Source organism: Lactuca saligna, chromosome 4, assembly GCF_052625555.1.
Source record: "Lactuca saligna cultivar CGN05327 chromosome 4, ASM5262555v1, whole genome shotgun sequence".
In the NCBI taxonomy this organism is placed as follows: domain Eukaryota; kingdom Viridiplantae; phylum Streptophyta; class Magnoliopsida; order Asterales; family Asteraceae; genus Lactuca; species Lactuca saligna.
Genome location: NC_136420.1, coordinates 162,513,938 through 162,531,372, shown reverse-complemented (window position 1 = coordinate 162,531,372; position 17,435 = coordinate 162,513,938). Strand labels below are relative to the sequence as shown.

Below are 17,435 nucleotides of genomic sequence, written 5' to 3'. Positions count from 1 at the left end.
TCTGGCGATCTAGGGCATTGGTTTGTGTTACATACGACCATTGAATGATTCCCTGTAAGTTTTTAGGTCTTGCTTCGTATTTGATTCGAACCATCATCATCATCATGGCTGACAACCATGGCTGTTGGATATCACCACCACACCACCAATTTTCTAGTAGTGTATTCCTTTTCCTATCCCTTTTAGCATCTAGACCTTTACTAGAGACGTTGTAAAAAATATCCTCACACACTAGGGAATGATACAACCTAATTCACATATGCGTATTCTTCGAGGTGGTTGGTGTATTGTACATAACAATCATGAACTTGAAATATCAAGTTATTTCACTACAAACAAAATGATATTTAGTGCCATACATTTTTAATGATATATCCTTTTTATACCACTATAGTATGTTTTTAGTGGCATATTTTACATGCCACTATAAAATTAATAGATTTAATAACACTTAATTAAAAATTTATGCCACTAATATTAATAAGAAGCGCCCTAAAGTTATTAAAATGTCTATTTTCAAAAAGTCTTTGTGTTGTCTTTCTCGCATCTCACCGTAGATCCATCGATCAAGATGCTTCAAGTAGCTCCCTTCGAGAACTAATGATTTAGAACTATAAACGCAAGAACACTAACCGATCGCCTATTCAAGATCTCAAAGGCGGTTCCTACAAGGTAATCAATCATTCAATTGTAAGATTTTATTCTTCATCTTCTCTTGTTGTCATTTCTCATCTGTGTCCTCCTCTATCACCGGTAATTGTTGTCCAACCCCACTCTTTGTCACTAAGGAAGGCCGAGAATCGACATCGCTTGGCGTCCCTCGACCCCAAACCCTCCCCTCCAGTACTCGTGAACCCTAGGGGTGGTCAAAATCGCTTTTAGGCCAAAGGTTGTTATGGATTTCATCTATATTTTAGTTCCAATTCGTTGCTTATTACATTTGCATCCTCTACCACTGTTCGAAGTTTTTATTTTTTCCTACTTTATTAGTTGAACACCAAGTGTTCGATGAAATTCCTTAATGAGAAAGAACAATATATATGCCTTTTATTCGTCACTATTATCACAATTGTAACTTTGTTTTTCTTTTTCTGTTAATTTTGAAGGTGAAGTAGGAAAAGAAGGATGTATCATAAGAGGTTTGAGCACCCTGTACATGGTTCCCATGGATTTTTATCCTGGGAAACATGTTGCTCTCTATAGAAGGAGAGGTATACATTTTTTTTGTTGTGAACAATGATGTTTCCTCCTTAATATGCTATTATTGGCTGCTTTTACTTAATCCTTATTGGCATAATCACTTGAGCTACTGATAATCTTAGACCTAAAAGCACATTCTGATATGATAAAGTCTTTTTGTCTTTTTTCATTAGACTTTAATCAAAACCAGATGATGTAATATCTCAAAGGATTTCTTATGCAATGCCTTTATTAGTTAGGAATTTGTACTTGTATATTCAACTTATGTGTGTAATGGTCGTGACATGACAAGCATTCGAAGATATACAATGAGTTGTCTTTATTGAATTCATTAAAAGAAGTTTACTTTACTTACTTATCAATCATTTCTTTCTTATGTTCATTGTAGTGAAGGATTTCACCAAAGATAACCCAACCAAACCATGCAAGCTACCTACTTTCTTGGGTTACAAAGATGGGATGACTTATATTTTCAGAGATGTCGAGAAACTTGGTTCAAGTTAGTTTTTGGAAAAAAAAGACTTATTAAAATCTATAGAGCTTCACAAGGAGACATGACTGTTACTATCATCGAGACCTTTCTCATGGTAGTGTTGGAGTGGTAGCTTGTGTCAAGACACCACGTTGTCTTTGTTCTTTGCTTGAATTTGTTAAAAGAGTAACTAATTGTGAGAATCCTTGCCCAATGCCCTATATAATAATAATAATAATAATAATAATAATAATAATAATAATAATAATGATAATAATAATAATAGTAATAGTAATAGTAATAGTAATAATAATAATAATAATAATAATAATAATAATAATAATAATAATAATAATAATAATAGTAATAGTAATAGTAATAGTAATAGTAATAGTAATAGCAATAGCAATAGTAATAGCAATAGCAATAGCAATAGCAATAGCAATAGCAATAGCAATAGCAATAGCAATAGTAACAGTAACAGTAACAGTAACAGTAACAGTAACAGTAACAGTAATAGTAATAGTAATATATCTTTAGTAAAGTATATATGATGATTGTTGACTCTGGGACAGGTACAGGTCCATACATGGGAGGTGGAGCAGGTAATGCAAGTCATAAAGGTAGTCATCATCTGGCTGCATACCCAATGCCCCGTGTGGCTCTTCCAGCATATCATGGTGGCCTATTATCTCAGTCAGTCATCAGTGGGTGGTGGTCCATTATCTCAGCTAGGATATGTTTTTAACGTTAGTATTCTTCTCCCTCCATATTTGTTAATATTTTATCCCATTGTCAAGTCCTGTCCCATATAACTAATGCAGCCTGCATGTTCTAGATTTTGTTGGTTGACTCATAAACTTAATTTAAGAGAACTGACTGAATTGTGTTTTTTGTGATAGATGACTCAAGGGCTAGCACAAACATTTCGTGATGGCTTCTCGGTTGGAGGCATGTTACAGGTAATCTCTCTCTCTCTCTCTCTCTCTCTCTCTCTCTCTCGCTCGCTCGCTCTCTCTCTCAAGTAACTATTCTTAGTTTCTTTTACCTCTAGATAATTTGTTCAATAATCATACAAGAACATGAGGGAAGAAGACTTCAGGTAAGGGGTGTGGCTTACTCATTGTTATGCCCTTCTTTCTGAAAGCATCAAGTCAAAAGAAATAGAAACACTTGTGTCATGTATATTCAAAAGGAAACAATAACTTAATTTTCTTGAAACAAAATGCAGGATTTCTTGGGTGATGATTTTTGGTAAATAACGGATTTGGACCTGGAAATCGTAAATCATCAGAAGGGAATCTGAAAGAATCTTTGAGATCAATCGATTCCAGACCCATAAATATCCGTTCCAAAGGTACGTTTTCCATATATTTCCATTGTTAAATGTTAAACTATTCACTTTCTTACATCATCATGAAAGTAAGTTATTGTATTTATCTTGATTTGTACAATTGTGGACTCGTTGGAGTTGATTGATCAAGATTATGTTTTGGTATCTGGTCCACTAGGGGATACTTCATTTGTAACAAGTGTTAGTAAAGTGAGCCAAAAAGCATTTAAATCAGGAAGCCCACCTGTACATTCTAGGGTGAACATTCATTCAACACCTAGTGTACCTTTGCCCATCATTGGTGGGACCTCTAGTAAAATCCGGTTGACCGGGAGCTTTGAAAGTCAATGCTTTGCACCCTCTGGAACATCTCATGGATCGGTTGATATAGTTGATGCTTTAGAACAACCATCAATTGATAGCATGGCAATAATCAAGTCATTTCTATCTCTGACTTGGTCAATGAGAAGGTATGTTGGAAAACTGTTTATACTTTAAATGCTACTTTGATGCTTTCTGTAAATTAGTTTACTTTTTGTTTCTGATTGTTTTATTTTAGTATGTGAAGATGAAAAGCAAGCTATGGATCACAACTTGCAACAACTTTCAGCCCATATTTAAAGCAACTGTGGCTCACGGAACTCAAGGTAATCATAATATTTTTAACCTTTAATTTGATTGTAAATCAAGGCCCTCATAATGTGAAAATTACTTATTGGAGTGTTAGAAGGGCAAAATGGTCATTTACTGTCAATAATCTAAGATGTGACCATATACCGTATTGAAGAGGCTAAAGTATGGCTACAAAAGCAAAAGATTAAATTAATTAATTTGTGCTAATGAGTCATTAGTGATTAAGAAGTAAATACAACTTTTATTTCACTAGACAAAATTCTTTTTTATTTGTTAGTATGCCTATAAACAAAAGAAACAAATGTGATTATAGAATATAAATTACTAAAAGTATACAACACAAAATAAAGAAATTTATCATTAGATAATATGATTTAAGTTTAAAAATATTAAATCTATCTATTCGTCATTAATTTCTTATTTTATTTTTTCATCTTAACTTGCATTTTTGTCAAAATGTATTTGTTAGTTTTAATATTATTTTGTTATATGCTAATCGTTGGTTAATATTGTTGTGTATATATATAACATTAAAATGAACCCATCTACTTTGATGTGCTATGTAATAGTATATTGTATTAATTTTCTTATTTAGCTTTTAATAAGTTATAACTTGAAGTTGAAGTTGCTAAAGTTATAGTTTGTTTACAGGAAGAAGTTTCTAACCTTCAACAACAATTATATGAAAAGATCATGAAAGAAAGACAAGTGAGCAACTTATTTGAAGAATGACATATGCGAGTTTAAGAACAAATACCTAATGCATTATAAAAAAGGAAACCTTTTACTCGATTATTGTAATAATTTTGTATATTATTGTTTGTTAGTTAACTTTTGTTTCAAATAATGATATTGGTATGTCCATTTATAATCTTAGTTGTATTTTTATTATTTCAATTAAATTAAAAAAGTAATTGGACTTAATTTCTGAGAATATATATATATATATATATATATATATATATATATATATATATATATATATATATATATATATATATATATATATTTTGCTAGAGCATGTGCCCCTAAAAAGTAGGAAAATGACTTGATTTAACATATGTATTAGTGGTATAAAAAAAGTGCCACTAAAACTAAAAATGTTATAGTGACATAATCGAAACTGCCACTAAAACTCATAGCGACACAACAAAAAAGTGTCGCTAAAGATTTTTAGTGGGAGCGTTTTTAGTGACATTTTATTTTTGTGCCGCAGATTACAAGGTGAACTTTTAGTGGCACTTTTTTGTATTTAGTGGCATTTTTTGTGCCATTAAATGTCATTTTATTTGTAGTGTTTGTTTTGCTGGAATTTATTAGAAAAAAGACCTTACATATTACATAAAAGCCAATATAGAATTTATCTGTATTCCAAAAGAAGATGACCAGTTAAGGATAAAAATGAACAATAGTCATGCATCACTATTATCATTTGATTATTTAACTTAGGCTTAACAATCATGTCGTGTTCGGGTTGGCGTGTCACGGGTTGGCGGGTCAAAATATGCCAACCCAAACACGACCCATTTAAATATACAGGTCACGGGTTGGCGGATCATGGTTTGGCGGGTTTGGATCATAAACCCATATATGACCCACCAACCCATTTATTTATACGGGTTCACAAGTTGGTGGGTTCGTGGGTCAAATTTGGGTTCGTGGGTCTAAATTTTAGATATTTAAGTCTTAAACATCCAAATGAAAATTAAAAACATTCATAGAAACATATTATAGACTTAGCCTTATAGGTTACGATTTATAACCTTAGACCATCCACCACGAGTAATAATGTCAAAACAATCAAATGGTCTATAAATAAATGGTATATATTATATAATACTTATTAATATTAATACTTGATACATAAATACATTTAAAAATATAATAATGTTTTTTATTAAGAATATAAACGGGTTGGTGGGTCAACCCATTTATTTTTTGAGAAACCCATATATGACCCGTTTAATAAACGGGTTGGCGGGTTGACAGGTTAGCGGGTTGGCGGGTTGAAAAACTCAACCCAAACCCATTTATTTCGTGTCGTGTTGTGTGTCGTGTCGAGAATTGTCAGCCCTAATTTTACTATTGATAATTATCCAGGGTGATGTATGAATAATATGTGGTGGATATTTGGTGAGCATTAAAAGCTAAATTAATACATATACCATGAGCAATATTTGGTAACAATACCCACATTAGGTTTCATGGATAATGGGTTTGAAGTATTTGTGAATTAGAAACAATATGTGTCAACAGTATCTACACATAATCTCCAAATGATTCTCATGGATTATTAAAATGCAATTTATAAACAAGTGATAATTTCTTGATGTGTTAAACTCGTACAACAAAATTATCCTAACTTGTAAGGGATGTAGCAACTAATCTGGACATAATTAGACGAAGTACGAGAGAGATTTAGTTGTAGAAAATTGAGTCTAGTTTCCAAAACGTCTGATTAGGCCCCATTTGGATCTATAGATTTGGATTTATGACCAAAACACTAAGCGATTGTCAATCTGAGAAATCTTAAAATGTTAATAAAAATGGGAATAAACATAATTGCATTACTAACACCATAGTTGTGAAAGTATTAAACATGAAACACTTAATAATGTGCTTATTTGTGTTGTGTTAGGGGTGTGACACCTTAAGCGCTTACAAGATCCGAAGTGAAGAAAAACACTTATGTGTCAAAGGTTAGTTAATTTTTGTGGATTTAAAGTACTTTGTTAGGTAATTCCATATCTTAGATGGATTGGAATGAACCTAGGTTATTTAGGTTGCATGTGCCTAATTGTTTGTGATGTGTTATTGGTTATTATGTTTCCTTATGTGTATGAGAATTTAGGATGCTTATATGCTCTGATGTGAGAGGTGTGTTAGGGACATGATAGAAAGAGTGCCTTGTGTTGATTTTATGTGATGTGTGCATGCTATGATTTTTTGGAAATTTATGTTTGTGATGATTTAGGACAAAGCATGCTAGTGAACTGATATCCATAACGATGATATGTGCATGGAAATTGGATGTGATGTAAAATGTTATAACTTGTAATTAATAGTTTGCATGTTTACATAAGAAGAACTTGTGAAGTAATATGCTAGAAAAAGATGATAATAAATATACATGATTACTTATGGAGGTCATATGTGTAATTCCTTAAAAGATGAATTAATAATTAATTAATTATAAGGGGAATACACTAGTGGGGCTAAGGGTAGCAACCTAGACATACCCTATCTGGATCATTTTATGCCCTAGTAGGTTGAAAGATACTTGTAGGATAAGAGCTTAAGCCAAAGTGACGTCGAGTAGTTTTCCTAGACAACCACTTGAGACATGGTCCTAAAGGTGGGTGATGTTGTTCATGCAGTGGGGCCAACACAAACACCATGTTGGATTTAGGAAGTGTAACGCAGTAGAATTGACACTGTTTGAACTAATCCTTAATGACAACACATGTATTCATGTATGCAATGTCATAGTAGCGAACGCAACGAATCGGAAGCAATGTTACGGGTGAGAGTCGCACCTCACTTGGTGCATTGGGTTGTGCCAGTCATGTTAGTAGTGAATAGGATACTTGCCTTGGGGTTAGTGATGAACATATAAACTCATTATAGGAAGTATTAGTTACAAAGATGAGTAATGAAAAATAACTAAAAGACTCTAATGATGAATTATATTATTGAGCATTATTGTGATGTATGTGATGTAAGTGATGTACATGATGTAAGAAATGTATGTGATGTAAGTGATGTATGTAATGATTATATGATATATCTGATGTCATGCTATGTGAGTATTTGAATGCATGCTTATATAATGTATTCAATGCCATGCTATGTGAGTGCTTGAATGCATGCTTATATGATGTCTTGTCTGATCCATTTAGGATATTTGTGTTGCATAAAACTGTACTATGGTTGAATCACTTAGCTTATGTTGACACTGTTTCTTTCCTTTCTATTGTCCTTGCATTGAAACAAGTAACGTGTTATGATGCCTGGAGACGATGGGGACTTTTTGGGTAGTTATATTCTAGTTTATGTCTTAGTATTGATACCATTTTCGACATGCTGTTGAGTTTTCATCACATTTGGTATTGAGAATTTACTTTGGTGTACATTTTTGAGAACTTTTATTTTAATGGACTTGTTTTGATAATAAAGTAACATCAATGATGTTTTCATAATATTTATAATAAGACTTTCGCTAAACATATTCTGGTTAAAATGTGTTTAAAATAAAAATAAAAATTTTAGGTGAAAAATCACGGTGTTAGAAAGTAGCACACAAGTTAGAGCGTCCAGAGGAGATGAGTCAAATTCATGACACCTTTTATGTTTCCCAGTTGAAGAAGTATGTGGTCAATGAGAAATCATTGGTTCCTTAGGAGGACATTCAGGTCGATGGTCGCCTGAATTACATCAAGAAACCAGTGATGATTCTGGATATAAAGGCGAATACCTTGAGGAACAAGGCAGTGAACTTGGTCAAGGTTCAATGGCAACATAAGAAAGGCTATGAGAAAATTTAAGTCCCGAGGCTGAGATGCCTGAGCTTTCTCGGATCTTTTCACAACGACTGACTTTGGGGACGAAGTTGGATTCAAGTGGAGGGAATTGTAACACCTGTTTCTAGGTATTTCCTTTTTCAAACATAAAATGTTAATTAATTGCAAAGTAAGTACTTACACTGGGGATACATGGATTGTACGCCGGGCGTAAGTTAGCATTTGGAGTGCGCCTTTGGTTGAGTACGTTGGGCGTACTCGTGCTGTTCCCAAACCCTAAATTATTAGGGTTGTGTCCCCTATTTAAGCATCTTGTTCCCCCTTGAACCTTCTTATGACTAGCCTCCATCCCTCTTAACCCTAATATCGAAGCCCTAACCCTTGAGTGTGAGTTTTGAAGCCTTTGAGTGATTTTTGAGTGTTCTTGGTGGTGAAAGAAGATCATTGAAGAAGTATTGGTGCACTCAAGCTCTTGGATCCATAATCTACACCTCATTATTCATCTACAGAAGGTATAAAGTTCATACCTTGAGGCTTGCTTTGCTAGATCTTATTTAAGCTTAAGTTTATGTTCGTTTTGTCCCAAAACCTTGATCTTTGTGAGTATGGACTACTCCATACCATTTTAGTTGTTCTTTCAGACGTTTTAGAGTGCATGGTGTCATAAAAATGCAAGCTTAGTCTTTTCCTTTCATCCATGCATGAGCTATGGAGTTTTTGATAATGTTAGAAGTTAGGGTTTTGGGATTAAGCTCTCTTTAGCCATTCAAAGGCATAAAGTTGGAGACTTTATGGATTATAATGCATTTTAGTGGTAAGATCTGGCATAAAGTGTCTTAATGATTAAGAGCTTAAAAATTAAGATTGAGTTTAGGCCGAGTATGTTGAGTGTAAATCTGGCTAAGCCCAACGTAGCCAACTCAGATCCCGTTTTCAGCTTTTGTATACTACACTAAACGTAGGGTTTTGGTACGTCGCACGTAATGGTTAACTGTGTTGACCTTTGACTTGTTGAAAAAGTGTGACCTTAGGAGCAATTTGTGAGGGTTTGGTCTTGGAAGGGGAAAAATGGTCTTTTGCCCAGATTGTGGATTAGACTTGGTTTGGGACTAGTTAAGTATGGAAAATTACCCTAATTGTTAGTTAGGGTTATTTGTTGCAATTAATAGGCAGAGTTTAGTTCCGACAGTTCGGGTGTGAGTTCTATCACTCTTCTATGCGAGGTGATTCTCCTCACTATTTTTACCTGTATGGTAGAATGTATGTGTGACCAGATATGTCTATTTATTGTTACTGTGATATATGTTGCTATATGTGCTTAGACTTCGGATAGTCTCTAGGGTTGTTGATAACCTACAAGGTGTGTTGTTGCGTACTGAGACTTCGGGTAATCTCCAGGGTTGCTGATAACCCATAGCTGTTTAAATTGTGTTATATTCTATATGGTATTTTAGGGAACTAACTAAGTTTCATGCTTACAGTTGTTGATTACTTTTGTTTCAGGTACTTTCGATGATCGCGGAAAGGCGAAGGCTTGATTTTACACATTCAACTGTAGTTTCTGATTCTGGATATTTTGGGAAACTCTAATATTATTATGATGGTTTGTATTTGATACTTGTGATTTCCTTGAGATGGGTTTTTATGAACAATGTTTTTAGTTAATTAAAAATAAAATTTGGTTTGAAAATTTGGATGTTACAATAAAAGAGAACCTAAGGTTTGTTTATAAAAGAAGTCAACATTTTTTAATAAATCCAATAACTAGTTTATAAGATTTAGACTTTAACCTTTTGGTAAAAGACAAAATGATTCATCTAGTCCAAAAAATTGTACATGACTACTTAATTAATGCCTTATGAATTTTTGTGATACTTGTAATTGTAAAATAATTATTTCCACAAAATAAATATTTTCTCGATATATTTATAAGAGTTTATTGAATATTTATTAAAATCTATTTCTAATAAATATTAAATTGTATCAAACTGTTGTTAGAGTGCCCCTTGGGATCATATGTTAATTAGCAATATCATTTTAATATGGCTCTTGAGTATACAAGATCTTTCAAAATATGGCTTTTTAGCCTTTAATTTATCACATGACCCTTTTTATCTGCAAAATACAAATTTATAACAATCAAGTATCAATTCTTTTATTTTATCCTTGAAAACATGTAGTAAAATACAACATATGTCCCTTAATATATATATATATATATATATATATATATATATATATATATATATATATATATATATATATATATATATATATATAATTTAGAACATATCAGTCGTAAGATGTTGATGGTACTGATCCTTGCATGGAGTCATTACAAGCTCTTTATAGAACATAGAATCTTATAAGTCCAATCTTGAAGGCTTCCACAACTATGACAACATCCAAATTTAGGATATCCAATGCTTCTCTTCCAAACCTGCTTATATAATCTCTAAGAGGTTCATTTCATCTTGATTTATTTTGTAAAGATCACTTGTTAGTATTTCAAAAGTTCTACAACATGAAAGTTGATTATTAAACAAGTTAATAAGATCTGAAAAAGACGTAATAGAGTAAGGATGAACACTCAATAGCAATTTCAAGGCATGTCCCATAAGGTTTAAACTGAAACCCTTACACAAACAGGTTTCTTTAAGATGCAATGAAATATGAATAATTTCCATCTGTTCTCTATGTTGGGTAACATGTTCTTCAGGATTTGTAGTCCAGTCGTACAGTTTCATGTTTGACATTTGGAAATGTTCGGGAACTCTGTATCACAAATTGGGGGGGGGGGGGGGGGGGGATTATGAATTATGTAACTTATAAGAAATGCTTATGTGTGGGTTTTATAATCCTAAGGAAACTCGAAATCATATCCCTCGATTGCTTAAGTTCATTTTCCATTGCATGACTGATTCTGATATCTTGGGTGTATAAGGATGTATCAAAGATTCCTAAGGAAACTCGAGATCATATCCCTCAATTGCTTAAGTTCATTTTCCATTGCATGACTGATTCTGATATCTTGGGTGTGTAAGGGTGTATCAAAGATTCCTCCACGATCTTGGAGAGTCGTGGCTCAAGGATAGGGGGTCACGCTATCTGTCACGATTGGAGATTGCATAGGGATGATGTCCCCTTCATGATGTTTTAAAGATCCTCTAACCTCAAAATTTAGGATCTTAGGGCGCAAGAGTAAAAATGTAGTTGGTGTTGTTTCAACATACTTTCTCTTTTCTGACTTCAACTTTTCTATATGTTCAATCAACATCTTGGTGGTTTCGTCGTGTTGGCTCATGTGCTGCTGGCAGTGCTGCTTCCTACGGTTCAACATAAAGAGGATTTCAGTGTAGGAGATCATGATGTGAGCTTCCCGAGTTACTCCACTTCCTACACTTGAAAATGTGTTTTTTAGCCATATTCATATTTTTCTTTTGAAGGATAGTTCCACTATGTGGGGGAGGAAGGCTTACTCTAGAAGAGATGGTAGGAATGGTGTTAAAGGTTGATTTTGGTAATGTCAACATTATTTAAAGAAATGATTAAAAATCAAAATATTTGTAAACCAAAACGCCACTTGTCCCACACTCGGAGCCAAATTGTTTTAGTAAAAAATATTTTAAGTTGATTCAACCAAATTTGTAAATGGGGTATGATATTTCGAGATATAGTTCAAGGTTATGAATGTAAAATGAAAAAGAAACACAAGATGTTTACTAGGAAAACCTTTGACACTCAATTTTAGAATTCAATTTTACCAACATCTTAGACAAATAAAGAGATATGCTAACAATTAAAATAATAGAACAATATCACCCATAATAGTTTATAAGGTTTTCAAATCTCTATTTGAATTGTAAATAATTTTAAGTACTATTTAAAAGATTTTATTAAATGATGTATAAAAGAACCCTTATATGTGATTATAAGTAATAAAAGCTATCGTTATCAAGAGGTGGTCCAACAAATTTGCACCGATATACATTTATTACTTTGGGATTTTTTTTTTTACCAAAAATATAACTGCTGCATGTAAATATAACACTTGAATATCTAGTGATATTTTCACTTGGAAAAAAATGTATATAATAAGTGAGTTTCACAACCAACCAATATAAAACCTACCACTTCCCTCACACTTATTCTATCTCACCTTCCACACCAACAATGGGGGAACAGAAAGATGAGCAAAGAGCACTCGAAGACGATGAACCTGAAGTCAAATACAGGGGAATCAAAGCTATGCCCTTCATCATAGGTACTATGCGTAATCATTTCCTTTTATTCTTCAATTTTGTATAAATCCTTTGATATGAATTCAAAGTCCAAGTTCAATTGCACGTAGTTACAGTTAACACTCATGTATCACACCATCATAACCGTTTTCAAGATCACTAAACTAAAAGTGAATTGAATTTTGTTAGGAAATGAAACATTTGAGAAACTCGGAGCAATTGGAACACTTTCCAATTTGTTAGTGTATATGACTACGGTTTTCAATATGAAGAGTATCACCGCAACTACTCTCCTCAACGTCTTCAATGGCACCACCAATTTCTCCACCTTGCTTGGCGCCTTCTTGTGCGACACCTATTTCGGTCGCTACAAGACATTGGGTTTTGCTTCAATTGCATCCTTCATTGTATATATTTCTTCACTTTCCATTAATCAATCATCCCAATCTTTTCGAATATATGATTCGGTTTATGATTGGCTATTTATAGGGTTTGCTTTTAATCGATCTAACTGCGGTGTTCAAAGGACTTCATCCACCAGAATGTGGGTCAAAAGAAGGTAGCCATTGCGTGAGTGCTACACCACTGCAATGGCTATTCCTACTCGGTGGATTCACCTCCTTAATTATCGGAGCCGCAGGTATCCGACCATGTAATTTAGCCTTCGGAGCAGACCAGTTTAACCCTAACACAGAATCGGGGAAGAGAGGGATAAATAGTTTCTTCAATTGGTATTTCTTCACCTTAACATTCGCACAAGTGGTGTCGGTTACTCTGGTCGTTTACATTCAGTCCGATGTAAGTTGGGCTATCGGACTCGGAATTCCGGCGATCTTCATGTTCATTTCTTGTATCTTGTTCTTCGGAGGTACTAAAATGTATGTTAAGGTAAAGCCGGAGGGAAGTCCATTCACAAGTATGGCGAGGGTATTAGTTGTAGCAGTGAAAAAACGAGGGTTGAAAATGCCACAACAACCTGCGGTGTCTCTTTACAATTATACACCATTGAAGTCGATTAATTCGGCTCTACCTTACTCGAATCAGTTCAGGTAATGTTATCTTTTCGTCTATTTTTCTGCATGCTGTTTGGATTTATTTATGGGTTGAAATATTAAATGATTGCTCGCAATTCAACGTGGGAACATAGAGACGTGGGTCAATTTGTATCATAGTTTTGGAGTAATAAATTATATAGATTAAATGTTTTTCTTTGGCTTTTACGTAGTAATAAAATTAATAAATAATTTCAAAATTCCAAGATCCGTTCTGGTTATTCTATTAGAGAAAAGGACCGATGTCCTAAAATATAAAAAGATACGATTAAAATGCATCTTTTAAGGAATATTATATTACTCATAAATAATATCTCACACAACATATGTGACGAGGATAAAATAGTCCCGGGTTTAGTTAAATGTAAGATAAAATTATTTGCTTAATTATTCAATAATTCTTTTATGTAAATTCATACTAACATGACATGCTAAATACTTTGAATATTTAAATAGCTATAATCCAATGTACTTTATTTTAGTTTATGGGATCTGATTTTTTGTTATTATTATATATATTTATAATAAATAAATACTTTTTTACAGATATGATTCTATAAGTTATCATCGTATAAATTCGAAATAGATGACATTCTCCTTTGTAGAATATCAAGATAATCAATAATAATATTCGATAACATCCAATAAACTTCTTGATTTGTGCGATGATACATGATTAAATAATTACCATTACAATAAATAATTCAATACATCTTGATAACTAATTGAAAACAATTGAAACATGAGTATGAAAACCATGCACCCTTTCACACATTACGCCCACTAGTTTTGTAAATCAATTTGTTGGCAACAAGTATAATGAGCACACGTATCACTTCAATCATTTACCCACTTCCATCTGTTTCTTATCTCAATAATAGGCCCTCTATGACGCTGACATGCTATAATTGCTTTTGTCATGAGTCCTTGGGTATATTCTAAATACATGTGTAGTTCTTTGTAAGAAAATGACTCACAAGATTCATACTTAAACATAAATTTGGTTTTATTCAAAATCCTAAAAAATTGACCAACATCAAACCCCAAACATGTTATTCTAGAACTATCTAAACTACACCCTAAGGGCTACATAACATTACTTATGCTACTTGCTAACTATAGAAGTCATCAACACTAATATAAGTCGACCAACAAACACATTATTTTGTACAAGTAAAGTGGGATTTGGTGACAATGGTTTATGTTGGTCAACAAGTGTTTTTTTAATGAAAGTTAGTTTTTGTATCATTAAAGCTAAGACCCAAAAAAAAATGAAATATATATATTAGGTGGTGAAGGCCCAATGAAAAAGGTTGAAAATGACTACATATTCAATATATTAGTTCCTTATAGTCTTCACAATTAATAATTGTGTTCACATTTCAAGTCGACCTAATATCATGACTTTACTCGTCAATTAATGGTCACATTATAACATTATAGAAAACAGATAGTGTCCATTATCACTACACATAATCAAACGGGTGGAAAAAGAATTCCATAGAAGAAGACTTCGTGGGTAAACAAATTGCAAGGGACTAGATTTGAATTTAACATATTTTAGAAGGACTATGATGCAATTTATCATAGTTTTCTCAGTGGAGATCCAAACAAATAAAAAGACAAAGTTCAATCGACAACGTGTGACCAAAGTTGATAACCTAATTTACATTATTGGTGGCTTGAAAGGTAGTCATCTCAAAAACGAACTCGTCTACCGTGCTAGTGCCACCTACTGACCTACATGATGGGGAAGAAATAATAATAATAATATTAATAATGAATAATAATTCTGGAATTGAAATATGGACGTTCAAAATATTTTGAAACATATCATGTAGTATAATTTTTGTATATGAATCGGTTCGAATTGACATCCTCACGTCTATACAAAGAAAAAATGATTTTTTTTAAATAATGAAAAAACGATATGATTAAAATAATAGTTAGTTTATTACATAATATAAACTGTAAATTTGGTTTTTTGATAGAATCTCGATTTTATTTTCGTTAAAAACCTTTGCACTTTCAATTTTGACAAAATCTCATAATTGATCCTTGTAGCTTGTAAAATATTGTATTTTGAGAACATCAATGAAAAACATTACTCCACTGGTCCCTATGATTTCAAAAATTGCATCAATGGTCCTTTTACTTGATTCTAAATAAATAAATAAACAGCAGGGACCGGTAACATGATATCTTTCATAAAAATCTTTAAAGTATAATATTTTATAAACCATAGCAACCGATTATAAAATTTTGTCTTCAATTTTTTATGATTTGACCCATACATTTTTGACTTTTTGGATTTGGCTTTACATTTTTCCTTTTTTACTAAATTGACCTTTCTGTTTTTCAATTTTTAAAACTAAACCTTAACCCTACAAATGTAAAACATGTAGACTAAATCGGAAATAAATGGAAAAACATAAAAAAGTTTTTAGAACAAAATTTAAAATTAAGTTTAATTCAAAAAAATTAATATATACTCAAGATTAACCCATAAACTATTTATAGGATATCATACTAAATTTGGACGAGTTTTTAATCCGTTTAAAATGCTTCTTTTTGCTATATATCTACAATACAATCGGATGAATTCTAAATAACCTAAATGTTTTTGTATCAGTTTTCTAAACAAAGCAGCAATCATAACACCCGAAGACAAGCTCAACCCAAATGGGTCAGCATCCGACCCATGGAAGCTCTGCAGCATTCAACAAGTAGAAGAATTCAAATGCGTTATAAAAGTACTACCCATATGGGCAGCAGCCATAACCTACTTCATCGCAATGACCCAACAAACCCAATACGTAGTCTTCCAAGCCCTTCAATCCAACAGACACGTGTTCAATTCCAGCTTCAAAATCCCCGCAGCTTCGTACACCGTTTTCACCATGCTCACACTCGTCTTCTTCGTACCCATATACGATCGTCTCATTGTCCCCCGACTCCGCAGCATCACCGGTAAAGAAGGCGGAATTTCCCTTCTACAAAGAATAGGGTTCGGAATATCGCTAACTGTTGTAGCTTCGCTTGTTTCGGGTTTAGTGGAACAGAAACGAAGGAATCTTGCTCTGACAAAACCGACGTTAGGGTATGAACCCCATCGAGGAGAAATTTCGTCCATGTCTGCTTTATGGTTGATTCCGCAACTATCTTTAGCTGGATTTGCTGAGTCTTTCACTGCGATAGGTTTAGTTGAGTTTTACTATAAACAGTTTCCTGAGAATATGCGAAGCGTCGCTGGTGCTTTTTTCTTTTGTGGGATGGCAGCGTCTAGTTACTTGAATAGCTTCTTGGTTACGATTATTCATCATACGACTGAAGGGGCTGCTACTGGAAACTGGTTGCCTGAGGATCTTAACAAGGGTAGATTGGACTATTTCTATTTCTTGATAACGGGTTTGGGGATCTTGAATCTTGGATACTTTTTGGTGTGTTCTAGGTGGTATATGTACAAAGAGAAAAGCAATACTGGTATGGTTGAGATGGAAAAGAAAGATGAAAAATCTGTTGTTTGAGAATGAAGTTAACTAAAAAGGATGAAATATGAGGTTGCTAGAGCCTAAATTATATAATGTATTATAGTGTAATTGTTCTAATTTGAGTTGATGCTATGCATATGTATTCTCTATGCTTGGTGTCTCAATCCTTGTACAACTCCATGGATCAAAATTTGTAAGAGAATGGAAACAAATGGATACAATTGGTATGAAAGTTGTCTTGATTCTATCTATGAATATACTAGAGAACTTAAGAAATATAGTACCAATTAGATTGTTGAACGATGTAAATGAAACAAAGGGTAACATGTTGTGATGTGAAAAATAAAGCGATTCATAAAGCTAAATGGAGTGGGGTCGATATGTGGGCACCATATGTTGATGTGGCTACGCAAACACTGCCCCTGATGCTTAGCATGTCGAGTTTTTGTGTTGTGCTTGGCATGTGGCTGATATTTCTCTCATCGGCAAAGAT

The 17,435-nt window shown here is 33.2% G+C and overlaps 1 protein-coding gene across 1 annotated transcript; it reads left to right on the top strand.

The window, feature by feature from the left end:
* The first annotated feature begins 12,268 nt into the window (after positions 1-12,268).
* LOC145043028 (protein NRT1/ PTR FAMILY 2.10-like) lies at positions 12,269-17,187 on the top strand. Its single transcript, XM_078991565.1, has 4 exons — positions 12,269-12,422; positions 12,589-12,806; positions 12,889-13,448; positions 16,084-17,187. Exons 1-4 carry the CDS (start codon positions 12,332-12,334, stop codon positions 16,976-16,978), a joined length of 1,764 nt encoding a protein of 587 aa, XP_078847691.1. The 5' UTR covers positions 12,269-12,331; the 3' UTR covers positions 16,979-17,187.
* The last annotated feature ends 248 nt before the right edge of the window (positions 17,188-17,435 follow it).